The sequence below is a fragment of the Mobula birostris genome, chromosome 11 (assembly GCF_030028105.1).
Source record: "Mobula birostris isolate sMobBir1 chromosome 11, sMobBir1.hap1, whole genome shotgun sequence".
NCBI classification, from domain to species: Eukaryota; Metazoa; Chordata; class Chondrichthyes; order Myliobatiformes; family Myliobatidae; genus Mobula; species Mobula birostris.
The window spans coordinates 18735953-18752656 of record NC_092380.1 but is presented as its reverse complement, the minus strand read 5'-3'; the positions used below and the strand labels follow the sequence as shown (position 1 = coordinate 18752656).

General features: G+C 46.0%; 1 protein-coding gene across 4 annotated transcripts in view; it reads right to left on the bottom strand.

Moving 5' to 3' along the window:
- The window catches only part of sun2 (Sad1 and UNC84 domain containing 2), a 101239-nt gene that overhangs the window by 39981 nt on the left and 44554 nt on the right, over positions 1–16704 (bottom strand). For all 4 annotated transcript variants that reach the window (XM_072271834.1, XM_072271830.1, XM_072271831.1 and 1 more), the window contains 5 exons: positions 11587–11768; positions 9516–9674; positions 5098–5166; positions 4102–4195; positions 3829–3884 (listed from right to left, as the gene is read on the bottom strand). In XM_072271834.1, the coding sequence (XP_072127935.1) occupies positions 3829–3884; positions 4102–4195; positions 5098–5166; positions 9516–9674; positions 11587–11768 (560 nt within the window). The remainder of the gene's footprint in view (positions 1–3828; positions 3885–4101; positions 4196–5097; positions 5167–9515; positions 9675–11586; positions 11769–16704) is intronic.

Here is a 16704-nt window from a genome sequence, read left to right as displayed (position 1 = left end):
GGATCCAAGGGGACATTGCTTTGTGGATCTAGAACTGGCTTGCCCACAGAAGGCAAAGGGTGGTTGTAGACAGGTCATATTTTGCATGGAGGTCAGTGACCGGTGGTGTGCCTCAGGGATCTGTTCTGCGCCCCTTACTCTTCGTGATTTTTATAAATGACCTGGATGAGGAAGTAGAGGGATGGGTTAGTAAATTTGCTGATGACACAAAGGTTGGTGGTGTTGTGGATAGTGTGGAGGGCTGTCAGAGATTACAACGGGATATTGATAGGATGCAAAATTGGGCTGAGAAGTGGCAGATGGAGTCCAACCCAGATAAGTGTGAGATGGTTCATTTTGGTAGGTCAAATATGAAGGCAGAATTTAGTATTAATGGTAAGACTCTTGGCAGTGTGGAGGATCAGAGGGATCTTGGGGTGCAAATCCATAGGACACTCAAAGCTGCTGCACAGGTTGACTTAGTGGTTAAGATGGCATACGGTGCATTGGCCTTCATCAATTGTGGGATTGAGTTTAAGAGCTGAGAGATAATGTTGCAGCTATATAGGACCCTGATCAGGTTCCACTTGGAGAACTGTGCTCAGTTCTGGTCACCTCACTACAGGAAGGATGTGAAAACCATAGAAGGGGTGCAGAGGAGATCTACAAGGATGTTGCCTGGATTGAGGAAGATGCCTTATGAAAACAGGTTGACTGAACACGACCTTTTCTCCTTGGAACAATGGAGGACGAGAGGTGACCTGATAGAGGTGTATAAGTTGATGAGGGGCATTGATCGTGTGGATAGTCAGAGGCTTTTTCCCAGGGATGAAATGGCTAGCACAAGAGGGCACAGTTTTAAGGTGCTTTGAAGTAGGTACAGAGGAGATGTCAGGGGTAAGTTGTTTTTTTTTTTAAAAATGCAGACTGGCGAGTACGTGGAATAGGCTGCTGGTGACAGTGGCGGAGGGGTATACGATAGGCTCTTTTAAGAGACTCCTGGATAGGTACATGGAGCTCAGAAAAATAGAGGGTATGGGTAACCCTAGGCAATTTTTAAGGTAAGCACATGGTCGGCACAGCTTTGTGGGCTGAAGGACCTCTATTGTCCTGTAGGTTTTCTATATTTCTAAGATCGATGGCAAGAACCGGGCGAGTGCACATGTGGACACAATCGCGCGGTGAATCAACTGGGCCTCCTACATGTGGGAGGCACACTGTCTGGTGTGGGCTTTCAGGAGCACATCTTTTTGTCTCAGCGAATTCGGTTCATAGCTCTCACACTGTAAATTGTCCACCTTGTACCTTTGCTAACATGACTCAGTTAAATGATGTTTAATCGTTGTCGTTCTCACCCCGCGGATACGGTGATGAGGATCAAAACAAGAATGGCCCTTTAGAGCGATTTTTGGGTTAAGCACATTTACCTATAGCAAATTACTTTGGCTACCCAGCCTTCACATCTGAATATGGATTGTGGATTCAATTTGGAGAGCAGCTCTGAACAATGGGCCCCTAAAAGCTGTGAATCCCAGACCAGACGATCCTGATTAAAATTCATTTGATGTCTGTGGTGTGGGTGCGAAATGAGAGGTGTGAAGTTTGTGTGTAGTTTCAGAGAAAGTATTGTCCATACACTGTAAACGTAGGATTGTCCTTTTAATGTTTATCGGGCTCCACGCTGGGCCAGCCAGACCTTTCGACCGAAAGGATTTCCATATGATGCCTGCTGTACCTTGTGTTGTCGAATAAAGAAACTGCTTCATAACTACCAGTAATTTTCTCAAGTGATTTCATTCATGTAACAACATGGTCACTCTACTCCAAGCACCCAATCCAGTTTGGACGCAGCTACAACAAAACCAACCACTGGATCACGGTAGTCCTTCTTTACTATATGAATCTCCTACTAACTTTAACATCAGTGACAAAGTTGGAGGAAGCAATGAAACTTAAAAATGCTCTGCATGCACTTGGGAGAACTTGGACATAAATACCTTTATGGTCTGCACCTACAGATCAAATCTGAAATAACAGACACGTTTGAGGCTTTGGACAACATTTGGAGGATGTAGGACAGTGTCCTTACACACACTTCAGGTTCTCAGCTGTGACAGACCTGGCAAGAACATTGATTATTTCATCACGACTGACCCTATTTCAGGAATGCAATACGAAGACATCTCCCGAAGCAAATTCGAAGAAGCAATGCATACCCAAGCAATGATCAGGAGCGCCTCCTGTCCGAAAAGCAGTATTTGTCCTGGGATACAGCACGGTCCACAGCTTACCACTGGGAGGCAGTCAAGACTCTTCACAGATTCAGCCCCCTCTCAGAAGCATCAATGTTTGCCAGCCGATACCGGCCCATAGGCTACAGTCTCCACCGAGATCACGGAAGACTCTGCAAGGAAGCTATCGCTGTGGTGAATATTCCAACTGCAAGCATCAAAAGATAGTCGGCTGGTTCTATGAGCAAGTTGGGCACCTCAAGAAGGGATGCTTGGCTAAGCAATGCGCCATGAGAAAATCGCAAAATTCAACCATTAACTCTATGCAAGGAGTCAGTCAGAGTGAAGTGGGCAGTATTCTCCAAACCCATGACATGGGCCAAAGAAACCAGCCTCCTTACTTGCTTACACTCAACGTGGACAACCAGCCCATGAAATTTGAGCTGGATACTGGGTCAGCTGATGGTAAACGTATTACCTTTGCACCAGACTCCAAAATTACCATCGTCAAATCCAATTTCTGCAGCTACACTGGAGAGAGCACGGACATGCATGGTGTACTTACAGTGCAAATGGCTCACTAGGGGATTTGTTTCACTTATCCGTGCCTGTGGTCGGGGGAAGCCAACAACCTAATTTGCTGGGCAGAAACTGGATTAAAAAGATGCCATCAGTGCTGTCCTGCATCAACTGCATTGGGGAGAATCCTGTATTGAATTCTATTGCAAAGGCGCCAGCAGGTTTTCCATGCTGACACTCTGGTACACAGTGGTCCAACAGCTAAGTTCAAGGTTAAAGATAACTGCCAGCCCAAGTTTTACAAAGTTTTAGACAGTTTAAGAAGTTTTACACTGCCATATGCAGCGGGCCCAAAGGTAGAAAAACTTGACTGACAGAGATTAGATCTCCTGCAACCAGCCACCTAATATGCAGCAAGCGAGAAGACGTGAAACAAAAATATGATCTGCACACTGATCTGTGTGATACGATATGATCACACTGATAGGATCTGTGATTGTTTGGTGCCAGAGACAAAGACTAACACATGCATCTTGCGGAAGGAAAACTGGTTACCGGCTGTCATCTGGGACTGTCACAGCCGAGTAGCAGAAGCTTGAACTGACAGCTGACTTGTCTTTCCTGCTCTGCGGGTACATAACACAATCCCAACAGGAATCTACAACGCTTCCCCCCCCCCCCCCCCAAACAAACTCCTGCACCCTCGTTCCAGTTACACATCATCTGCACTCTCCCCCTATGTTTATACTCACTGGAAGCATGTATATCAGGACAATGAGGTTAACAAATACAGAAAAAAAATAATATACAGTAAAACCAGCATTCAAACAGCTGTTTGCACCTCGACCTCCAAAATCCAATCAGAACTTTAGCCCGCAGACACATCACTCTCAGTGTTGTTCTGTCACCCTAACCCATGGGCTCCAGCCCTACTTTCAATCCTTCACCCACCCTCTGTTCAACCAGGTCACCCCTCACATCCAGCGTTATGGTTTGCCTCAACTGCTCCCATCTCAATGAGCGACTTCTCTTCCTGTTGCCCTGCAGACAGGTGATGAATGGAGTGAGTGCTGAGAGTTTAACCGGAGCAGGTCCTTACCCAATAATAACGCCAGCAACACCAGCAGCAGCCACTTCTTCACATAGGGGACACACCTAGAGGGGAAAATACACGTCAGCACTCAGCCCTGCTCCATTCTCTAAACACAACCATAAATACCAGCGAGAGCGGGCTGCCCTGTGGACGGCACACCCAGGGTACAGCGAGAGTGGGCTGCCCCACGGAGGTTGTACTAGTTACAGTAATATGGTGAGGGGGAGGTAGACGGGTGACATTGGTTTTGTTAACCAGGTAGAGGCAGGGTCTACGCACCTAGAGAGCGTGAAGACGTCAAGCAAGGAGACAGCTGTTGTTAACCGGTACCAGGATGTGCCCAACCACCAGTACATCATGGACAGAGCTTTACCTGAAAGATTTGGTAGCACATTATTAGACGACGTTCAACCCAAACGTTTCTGATCACTGGATGGGGCGATTGCCCAGTCTTTCAGACAAAAGCCCACTGAAACTGTGGAACTGCATCTGGCTAAAGGATTGCTTTCCCTTCCGTGGCTGGGAGAATCTGGGGGGAGTTGATGAGCACGTGAAAGAGGACAGGTTGCAGGGAGAGAAAAAGGACAATGACACCAATGAGGCACATGGACCCAATGGGGTGAATGACCTCCTGTGCCCAAAGTATGGTAAAGTAATGGGAAAGAGATTGCCTCTTCCTGCCTGCCGGAAGCCTTGCCTTTCGGCTGGGCTGTGCTCCCTCATACAGTGGGAGAGATTGTAGTGCAGCTAATACTACCCCATAACCAACATAAGCTGTGTAAAACTTGCCATGAACATATCCACTGTTACATTGCACCTCAATTTCTAAAGGTCCTCCTTTGTTGCAACACAAGTTAGCAGGTCCAAAAGTGGTCCTGTTCTTTCATCTCCCAAGTGCACATGGATAGCAATTCTGCAAGCCTCCCCGAGGAGTTATGATAGGGCTTGATTTGGGTTCAAGTAACTGAGCACTGGCGAATGTCAGTCTGTCATCTCCTGGCCCTCCAGTCTGCAAATCCAACTAACCAATCATTTCTGAAGGACTCAGAGGGAACACACTGCAGTGAGGTCAGAGCGCCTCCCACCAGCTCAGGCTCCTTCCCGCATTCTCCCAGTAGTCCCAGGCTGTTCTGACAGAATCTGCAAACCCCAGTGGTTTTAGGACAGAGCTCCACTAACAGGGACACCCATTTGTCAGCAGGTCATCAGTTCACTTAGGGAAACTTTGGAAGCTTTGACCCAAAAGGGTTAAGATAAGAAAAGAAAAATTTGCACCTGGAGACAGTACCGAGACCCAGCCCCAGAATCTGGAAACAGGAGAGGTCGCTGCAGGCTGTGCGGAACCTAGAGGGTGGGAAAGAACAGGAAGACGTCACCAAAGCAAACTTACCCTCAAATGGTTTATAACGCTCAAGGGACCACTTGGCCCAGAGCCTGTGCTACTGTTCATGAAGAAACTCAGCAGATAATTAGCCCCTCAAACTGCCCACTCCAGCCCCCAAATGCCCCACAGCCAATCTCCCTCTCTCATCATCACCCAACTCATTCTTCCGCAGAACACCCAATAACCAACCCCCTCCCCAAATAAATGCCCCAGCTCATCTCCCACTCTCCCCCATGACCCCATTCTCTGTAACATCCACAGCCCCTCTCCCGAATCTCACACTCCTCACAGCTTCACAACGCCATCTCACTTCCTTGGAGGTCACAGTGGCCACTCAACAAGGGTTGGCACTTGTTCTAATAACTCTCTGCAAACAAATACCCTCCCAACCCACTCCTCCAGTCAGAATTTCCCTCAGTTACTACATTACCAAACAGAACAGGATAGCTTCAGACTCTCGAGCACATTGGAGGATAGCTAATATACCCATTATTTTAAAGGGGTACAAAGAAACCAGGATAGTACGACCGTGCTGGGTACACGTTGGGATTCACCAGCAATAGCAGAGCGCCTGGTGAAGACTGATGATCAGACACATGAACTCATGAAAAGGAAACAATTCTTAATGAGCCCGCAGGAGAAGTTTGAGTATGAAACTTAGAGTAGATGAGGGGATGTAGGGCATTTGGACATTCAACAAGATTTCACACAAGAGATTGGTTACAAATTAAAACACTTGGGATTGAGGGCAAGTACTGATTAGCAACAGGGAACTGGTTGGCTAACAGGAAATGGAGCAGGAATAAATGAGCCCTTTTTCCCAAATGACAGGTCTCTTATGCACGGAAGGATGTTCTCGCTGGGGGAGGAGGGCCGTGCAGTGAAGGAACACAAGACCGATTTTTGGTTTCAGCAAAACTAAAGAGAAATGCAGTCCGAGGACTGAGATGAGAAGCTGTGGGATCTTCTACCACAGAAAGTGTTAAATAGTTTCAAGAAAGAGGCATAGTTTCTAACACTAAAGGAACTGAAGGACATGGGGAGAAAGCTGGAACAAGGGATTGATGTGGTTGATCAACCATGATCATGTGGATTGATGGAGGGTGTTAAAATGGCGAACTCCTACTATTTTCTAAACCTTTATCATTTAACAGTAATTCTGTGAACTCTCCACATGGCCCTCTTTACTCTCGTGTGCCTTCCTGCCATCAAAGGTCCTGTCATCCCCACCCGGGGCAGCTGGACTGGGCCAATCCCCAGGGGAGGGCCTGCAAGCGACGAGTCCGACCTACATCACACAGTAGAAAGCAACGGTCAGCCACAAACAAAAGACTTGCCAATCACCCCATTGAAATCTCACAGCTTCAAATCCCCAGCATCAACACCAGGGACTTGCTGGTCCCCAAAAGCTCAATGTGACCTTAGGGGAACACAAGTAGAGGGCAAAGGTTCAGCCTTTCACATAGGAACCCACCTCACGACTGGCAGGTAGAATTCAACTCAGAAAAGTTTGAAGTGATTCATTTTGGAAGGTCAAATTTGAAGAAAGAATACAGAGTTAGTGGCAGGACTCCCGGCAGTAAGGAGGTATGGAGGGATCTCGGGGTGCACATCCATAGATCCCGCAAAGTTGCCAAGCAAGTTGATTGGGTTAAAGTGGAGTATGGTGAGTTGGCCTTCATCAGCTGGGGGATCGAGTTCAAGACTTCAACACATAAAACTCTGGCTAGACCACATGGAATATTGTGTTCAGTTCTGGATGTTTCATTATAGGAAGTATGTGGAAACTTCAGTGAAGGTGTAGAGGAAGTTTACCAGGATGCTGCCTAGACCAGAAGGCATGTCTTAGGAAGACACATTGTGCAAGCTGGAGCTTTTCTCTTTCGAGCAAAGGACTTGATAATGGTGAACAAGATAAGAGGCATAGATAGAATGGATAGGCAGAAATACTCTCCCAAGGTGGAAATGGCTAATACAAAAGGGGGCATGATTTTAAGGTGATTGAAGGAATGTACAGTGGGGTGTCAGAGGCAAGTCCTTTACACAGAGTGATGGGTGTGTGGAAAGCCCTGCTGGGGGTGGTGCTAGAGTCAGATACACCACGGTCATTTAAAAGACTCTTGACAGGCACATGGATGATAGAAAAAAAATAGAATTAGGTAGGAAGGACAGGTTAGATCAATCTTAGGTCAGCAGAACATTATGTGTCAAAGGGTCTGTAGAGTACTGTACTACTTAAACTCTGCAACGTCTTTCCAATACGTCCAAACTCATCAATACAGCCACACTGTCCAGAATCTCTCGATGAGTCAAGATTCTCAACTTCATTCAGAGAAAAACAGCTGACTTGTTCATCGTTTAGTCCCTCTCTTCCTCTCCAGAGTGCACTGATATTATGACAGTAGCACGTGCAATAGACAAGATGCTCAGCAGCTGCTCCCAAAGCATCTGGAAGAACTGGAAAATATATCATCTGCAGATGGGGCACCATCCCGTCTCCTCCATCTATTACCAACTTCCAATTATCAAATACACGAAGAAACAAACAGTGTACTCGCCAACAAACAAACTGCAAACTTTTAACCCATTTCCTGTGTTAGCTTTCAACCAGAGAAAGACTGCTAAAAGAAGTTCGTCGCCAAGGTATACAGACCTCTGCTGGAGCTGTCAGCAAGCTCTCAACCAACATAGTGATCACAGCTGTCAAAAGGGCTGTGGTGACAAAGCGAAAAAAAACACACTTGTACTGTTTTTTGGATTACTGGTCATCATTAATATCATCACTGCCATCTCCCTCTGCATTTCACCCTGTGGCTGGATGCACAAATAGGTAAGGTTATTGAAAGTGTGATGTGCTTCACACCAGGATTTACAGATCAAGGCATAGAAACAAGGAAAGATTTGTTTATTTAAATTTTTTTATCGTTTTTAAATGAGAGCTGTGTAGACTAGTGGCTGGGACTAGTAGGAGCCACATGGGGCTCCACACATGGAAGGATTTCAATCAGAGGAAAAGACTCAGACAATTGGATTAACAGGAAGGAGCACTCTGGAAAAGTTAAAAACATTTTCTTCAGAATGAGGTGATCCACTGAAGGTTTACATGATCCATAGGTTATGAAAGAGAAAATGTCTCACTACAAAGTGATCAGCAACCGTAGATCCAAACCTGGAGCTGATATTGTTAATAATTTTAAGTAGACAGATACAAGTGGCAGACAATAACTGGAGACCTCTGAACTGATTGCTCTCTAGCAGAGTGGGGATGGCTTTCCTCGCCCCAGTTAATGGGCTCTAAGAACAGGGTAATTTGTTGTCGAATGGCAGCAACCTGCTAAAACGGTGTGAATTAGCAATAATCAAAGTGGGGGGGGGGAAGACAAACATTCATGTACAGTGGGACAGTGGGTGAAGTATGGGAGGTATCTCTCAAAAGTGATGGTGTTTAATGAACAGGTGAAGGGCTCAAGCTCGAGGGGGGCATGCCTGTTCACTGCTGACCCTTTGACAGCGTTGTGGCAGGACAGGCAGGGTGTTCACCCACACACTTGGCTTTGTGGTTCAGGTCTGTACTGAAGAATCACGCTCAGCTTTGACACCAAGCAGAGATGTTTATTACCACTTTGCGTCTCTTTATTAAGTTAACAAAGAGCAACTAAAGCCATCATCATTATTCACTTCCCAGATGGGAGACTCAAACATTTTTCTGCATTTATCAGGACAGTTAGTACATGGCTCTTAGGATCAGTAGTTCACTTATGGGAACAGATAGTGACGACACCACAAACAGTGAACAAACTAACACCACAATGTGCCGTAGATCACAGAGACCTGCATCAACATGGCCAAACACAGACTTAAAGTCAACAAATAACAAAACTGGGTGCCTCTGTGAAAGGGTCCACCAAACGGGAAGACCGGAGCTACACTGTTTAAACGTTTCCCCATCAGGAGCTGAATGGAAAGGTAGTCCACCAGCGGACTACCCCTGCCAGCTGACTGAAAGCTTGAAACAACAGATTACTCCTGACGGGCGTAACCCAGCAACAAAGGATTGGCTGTTTGAGTCCACCCACACTCGGCCTCACCCCACCTCAGCAATAGGCCACCTGCCCACACCCTGTCCTAGCAACAGGCTGCCCACCCCCCCCACCCGTTAAAAACAATCACAAATGGCCAAACTCCCTTTGCATCCATTCCACAGTGTGCCCCCTCTGAAAATGTAACATCCAATGTACTTCCGGATGGGGACATAGAGGGGTGGGGTGCAGGATAGAGGACAGAGAGATATATAGATTGTTCCATTTACCGAGCTGCTCATCCTCTGAGGAGTAACCAGATGTTGAAGATGTGTAGATATCGGAAGAAGCTGCAGGTTTTGGCAGAATCCCAGCCCTGAAGCCATTTGCTCTCTTTACCGTCCCAGTTAGCCCTTCATAATTGTCCTCAAAGGTAGACATACCTCCAACTGTTAGAAACATCACACAGGTTACCAAACAAAATCATTTCAGGGAATCACTCACCTCCCAGTCATTACAGCCCAAAGTCAGTAATCTCTCACAATCATAAGCTACTAGAGCCTGTCAGTCCAAGGCCTCCTCTACTAACACGATGAGGCCGCACTCAGGTTGGAGGAGGAACAGTTTAAAGGAAGCCTCCAACCTGATGGCATGAACATGGATTTCTTGAACTTCCAGTAATTGCCCCCACCCTCACCACTCTCATTCCCCTCTCTCACATCTGCTTACCTCTCTGGTGCTCTTCCCCCTTCCCTTTCATCCATGGCCTCTGTCCTCTCCTATCAGATTCCCCCTTCTCCATCCCTTTATCTTTCACCAATGAACTTCACAATTCTTTACTTCACCCCTCCCCCTCCCCCAGTTTCACTTACCACCTCCTAACTTTTACTTCTTCCTCCCCTCCTCCCAGCTTCTTACACTGACCTCATCTCCCCCCCCCCCCGTTCTGATGAAGTGTCTCAGCCCGAAATACTCTTTTTCACAGATGTCGCCTGGCCTGCTGAGTTCCTCCAGCATTTTGTGTGTGTGTTACTATCACAGTCTACACATCGTACCCAGTTCTGGACTATTTACTATTGCAGACAATTCTGCTGCCAGTCTTCCCCACAGTGTCATGCAATAATCTCACAGCAGCTGTTACAAGGCAAGGCAATATGCTGGTACAGCTCAGTACATTGTGCAGCAATTGTGAGCGGGGAAGAACTGGTGACATTTCAGATCAAATCCCTGCATCAGTACGAAGCGTGGAGAGGGGAGATGGCCAGTATAAACAGGGTATAGTGGTGAGACAGGGACCGGCAGCAACGGAAGGACTGGATAATGGACAGATGGAACCAGGGAGAGGGGAGGAAGTTGGAGCAAGCTAGGACAGCAATAAACAGAAGCACAAAGGCTGGAATCTGATAAGTAAGGAAGGTGATAATGGGAACCGTTAGGAGAAAGGTGAAGGGCTGATGAACACAACCAGACTGAGGCAAGGAACATGAGCTGGTGAGTGAACAGATGGATTGAAACCAACAAGATCACAAGGAGTGGTGTGAAAATGTGTGATGGGCTAGAAAACCAGGGGACAGAAGCTACGATCTTTGATATGCACAAGTGAAACAGAAGGGCATTCAGAACTTTAAACTGCAGCAAAGTCTATAGTTTCTCAGAAGAGGTGGCTGAGGAAAGGCTCTTGGACTTCAAACCCATGGCAGGTTTTGGAACTGTTTCCAGTGAGAGAGGGTTGGATGATCAAGGGCCGAAATTTCCGATGAGCAGAGTTGGATGCTGAAGTTACACGAGGAGAACTGTGCAGGTCACAGGCAGGAATGGGAGATACTGCCTAGGACACTGATTCTTCTTCCAAGGACTGAGGGGAAACAGGAAGGGCTGTAGTCAAAGACAGCTCTTTCAAAGTGTGATGAGCCGAAAGGCCTGTTATCATTTTTGCTGGACTGGACTTCGAGAATCAATCGTCAGTCATGTAGCTTCAGCTCACTGAATCTGTACTGACCACCAGTCAACTATTTGTACACTAACTCCACATTCCAATCAACTCCCCCCCACCCCCAGATTCTACCACTCACCTCCATTCTAGGGATAATTTACAGCAATCAATTCACCCATCAACCCACACGTCTCTGTGGTGTGGGTGGAAATCCCAGAACATCCAGGGGAAACAGATCAGGGACAATGTGCTAACTTCACACAGACACTAGCAGCAGCCAGGCTCTCTAGCTCTTCTCTGCTGGCCTCCCCACTATTTAGTTTCAGGACAAAAGCTGTTCAGTAGCTGTAAAGATTTCCACGGTGCAAGAGTGTACACAGACCAACAGAGCCCAGCTTCTCATATCACTGTCTCCCAAGGACACATACCGACTGGCTCAGGCTCCTGCCAGCTGGAAATGCCGGCAAATTGCTGAGGGTGTGTGGAAGCGTTGCTGACATGACTGGCAAAGCTGCTCTGACTGTTCACTGAACTGTTGGATGTTGAACGCTTGATGCCAGGTGTAGAAGCAAGCCCCGAGCGCTTGCTGTTTGACTTTCTCTTGGATATCCTGCAACGATAAAGGATGTTAATTGAGAATGGAGGCAGAGCAGTAGCGAGAAACACCTACACCCTAGAAAAACAGGATATCGCATCCTGAAATACACCGGCTGTTGTCACAAGGGTAACGAGGCAGTCGCTATGTACACATCTCATGACAGCTGGATAGCAAATAGCCAGTCTGGTTACAGGCTGACAAGTGGCCAAGAACACAGGCTCCGAAATCGGTCAAGGCCACCAGGATTGCTGCTGAGCACTGCTCAGGTGTTTGGGTTTGCACAGCTGGAAAAATCTAGGACTTAGAACACTTATGATGCAAGAGGCCATTCAGCCCGTCCCTGCTAGTTAAGTGAAGGGAACCCAGCCACAGATCCACTATCCCAACACCAGGTCTGTCACGCTGCAGGTCACACATCCACTTTCCTGTTCTAGCAACGTCCTCGTAAATCTCCTCTGCACTCTCTCCAACAAAAAAAAACCTCTCTTTTAATGCGATGGTCACACTTTATGCAATACTCAAGCTATAGAGCAAGTATTATACCCAGTTCCAGTGTAATCTTGTGTACTTCTGCTAACAAAGCATCCTGTGCAGCTTTTGATCTGCAGACGGACACCCCAAGGTCCCTCCGTTCCTCCCAGTTTTGTACATTCCTTACCTCGTGCACCTCCTTAGTACATTAACTCATGCTTTGCCAGATCAAATTCCATTTGTCTCTTTCCTGCCCCAATGATCAGAGGGTCTACATCTGCCTGCAGTTCTAAAGCTTTCCTCCTCACCATCAACCATGTGGGCAATTTGTGTGACATCTGAAAACTTCGTCACATCCCATGCATTTAGGCCCAAATCATGGAAGTACATTTCACACAGTTAGGGAATGAATCCCAGGCCCTGTGGTGAGTTTGCCCTCCTGAACACCCAAATTTATCCGTTTAGAATCCAATTTGCCTTTCTCACTTGGGTCCTTCAACAAATCCAGGCTCACTGTTTCTAATTAATCTCTCCCTTTTTAAATGAAAAGGCTTCACTCTGGCCTTTCGAACGTATCCCAATAAATTGTTCATTGCTCAAGGAGGCCATAATCAAGTTAGAAAGCTATAACTTTGTAAAATGCTGGTTTTAAATGTTAGCATTCTCAAACCCTCTAGCATCACTCCTAGATCCAGACTGCATTCAGAATCTCTATACCTACCCTTCAGAACCTCTGCAATCTCCTCCCTCACCTCTTTCAACGTCCTGAATTATTTCATCTGGGCCTGACAATTCATCCACTGTCGAAGCTGAAAAACTCTTTAATACTTTTCAAACATGTGAAAATCTGCAGATGCTGGAAATCCAAAGCAACATACACACACAAAATACTGGAGGAACTCTGCAGGCCAGGAAGTACCTGTGGGAAAGAGTAAACAGTCGACGTTTCGGGTCAAGACCCCTGGATCTCGGCCTGAAATGTCAACTATTTACTCTTTTCCATAGAGCTACCTGGTCTGCTGAGTGTCTTAATACATTTAGTCTTTTTACCCCATTCCAGATTTTACACTCATTCACCTCACAACATCAGCATCTTCCTCCTTTCTTGTGAAGCCAGTCACATAATCTTCATCGACCTTCCTTGTAACCTCTGGTTTCAAACATGGATTAACTTTAAGTCCTTGATGGCCCTATTAAGTTTAGTTATTTTCTTGCTCTTTATGCACAAAAAAAAACACCTTTGGATTTTCTTTGATTTTATTTGCTAAGTAGTTTCATACACTCCCTTTTCTTTCCTAACTTCCCTCCTTTACTGAGCTTTCTGCTGAATCTTGTCAGTGGCCGACAGAAGCTTTCCTCCTCTCCTTAACCTACCCTCTATACATCTTTTCCTCAGAGCTCTAGTTTAGCAATTCTCCCTTTTCCTTCATGGGAACAGATATGCCCTGAACTTTTTGAATCTCTTGAAGTGCCTCCCATTGCTCTGAGACTGATTCACCCTTGGGAAGCTGCTTCCACTCCATTTTCGCTAAATCACTTCTGTTGAATGCAATTGGCTTTGCCTCAAGTAACAGCCCAGTGAAGCTTACAAATGACATAGGAACATAATTTAGGCTTGCTAGAAATGCTCCAAGCCATAACAAATTACTGTGCACTGTTGCAGTGTTTTTTTAAAACTCTTTGCTATCTAGCTTCATGTACTTTTGATTCTGAACCCCTGGTGCTGGCCCTTTCCCCATACACCTCCCTCACCACCACATCCCACTCATCGATTGAACTTGGCTATTTTCATTAACTGCACTCTGCCTCCATCCCTTTCCTTTCATCTTTTCCGAATATACTCCTGCCAGCTGTTCAGCTGTCTCTCTTACTGCACCTTCCTCCTTTAACATTCAGCGTAGCAGAACAAATCCACTCTCCTTTCAAAAGTAGTTCCCTTCCCACCAATTACTTCCTGTAACTTTATTATTCCCGATCAGGGCCTCACCCTGTCCAGTCATTCATGTACTTCGCATTCACACCCAGTTTATCTTCATCCTTTTCCATAACTAGTCTCAATACAGAAAAATGTCGACATCTCTCTCCCCCCTTCGCCTCCCCCACCACCACTCCACCCACTCCCCAACAATCCTGCCTCCTTCCAAACCTTATTTCCCAGATCTACTGTGCTCTTCTAGACTGAAGAACTCATTTCAGGGACTAAACTAAGGAGATGACCTGGGTCAAGACAAGAAAGATGCCACAGGTCACTGGATTGAAGTACAACATTCCCAATTTAGACTTGCCCACAATTAGCACAATGTTCACCATGAACCAGGCATCTCAAAACTTAGAAGGGCACACTGGTGTCCAATAAGAACACAAGAAACAGGAGCAGGAGTCGGCCATCTGGCCCGTTGAGCCTGCTCCACCATTCAATAAGATCTTGGTTGATCTGATCATGGACTCATCTCCACCAACCTGCCTTTTCCCCATAACCTTTAATTCCCCTACTATGCAAAAATCTATCCAACTCTTGTCTGAAATATATTTACTGAGGTAGCCTCCACTGCTTCACTGGGCAGAGAATTCCACAGATTCACTACTCTCTGGGAAAAGCAGTTCCTCATCTCCATCCTAAATCCACTCCCCCGAATCTTGAGGCTATGTCCCCTAGTTCTAGTCCTACCTACCTGTGGAAGCAACTTTCCTGCCTCTATCTTATCCATCCCTTTCATAATTTTATACATTTCTATAAGATCTCCTCTCATTCTTCTGAATTCCAGCGAGTGCAGTCCCAGGCGACTCAATCTCTCCTCATAGTCTAAACTCCTCATCTCCGGAATCAACCTGGTGAATGCCTCCAAAGCCAGTACATCCTTCCTCAAGTATATCAGAAAGAAGGCTGACAGGAACAACACCACAGGAGGGGCATCATTCCAAGTCACACACCTTCCACAGACCACAGGCAACTCACGGCCAGACACAAAAGAAAACACAACAGTGAAAACCTTAACTAAATTGAAGGACACGGCCCCACAACTGTGCAACAAAGCCAAGCATTCTACGTCACACCTTAACCCACAGCATCTAGAGGCTCCATGCAGCATTATCACAGACGCCAGCAGACATACATCATTCCATTCCAAGGAGCAATAAACGGTACCGTTACCACTGTAACCACACCTGCAGAAAGAACTGCTCACTGAACCAGCTGGCATAGTTCAATACCAGGGACAGGTTGCTTTGCAGTGACCCACAAGTCCCAAAATTTACAAGAAGTTTAGCACCCCAGTGTGCCATGAAAGAACAAACACTCTGCAAATAGGTGATTGTGAGAGCAGAACAAAGGGGAGAAGTGAATTTGGTTATGTTTCCTTCTCTAATCTCCCTGTGGTTTTTGACCATCCACAAAGCTGCAATGTTCACAACACAATCATAAGTATTGGCTCCAATGTCAGATAATATTGAGTTGCAAGGCTTCAGAGAGAACGCTTCACTACATAAACAAAGTATGGAACTATACAGTCCTTGTGACTGAGGGAACTTGTTTACTTACATACAGCATTGCATGTCTTTGTACAACAACAGCACAGGTGGACATTTGAAATCTGCATTTTCCCACCTGACAGGTAACACCTTTGTGAACATGTAATCACACTGGAACTGTCTGCCCTCTTGAAAGCTCACAGTAAGTGATTACCACATAGAATGCAAGTCACAATTATGAATCTATACGTATTAAAATTCAAAGTAAATTTAACCATTTAAAATCTCACCATATACAACCTTGAGTTTCATTTTCTTGTGGGCATACTCAATAAATCTATAGAATATAACCATAACAGGATCAATGAAAGACTACCCAACTAGGGCATTCAACCACAGTACAAAAGACAACAAACTATGCAAATACAAAAGGAAGAATTAATAATAATAACAAAATAAGCAATAAATATCGAGAACATGAAATGAAGAGTCCTTGCAAGTGAGTCCATTGGTTGTGAGAACATTTCAATGATGGGGCAGGCGAAGTTGAGTGAAGTTATCCCCTTTGCTTCAAAACCCTGAGGGGTAATAACTGTTCCTGAGCCTGGTGGTTTGAGCCCGGAGATTCTTGTACCTTCTATGAGGGCAGCAACAAGAGGAGAGCACGCCCTTGGTGGTGGTGGTACGGGTCCCTGATGATGGATGTTGCTTTCCTGCAACAGCGTTTCATGTAGGTGGGCTCAATGGTTGGGAAGGCTTTACCCATGATGGACTGGGCTGTATCACTACTTGTTGCCAGATTTTCCATTCGAGATGTTTCCGTATCAAGCTGCGATGCAGCCAGTCAATATACTCTTTACTACACATCCATAGAGGTTCGTCAAAGTTTTAGACGTCATGCCAAATCTCCGCAAACTCCTACGGAATTAGATGCGCTACTGTGCTTTCTTTGTAATTTGCATTTACGTACTGGACTTAAGAGCTAAAGGCTGATTTGCTCAAGTCAAAA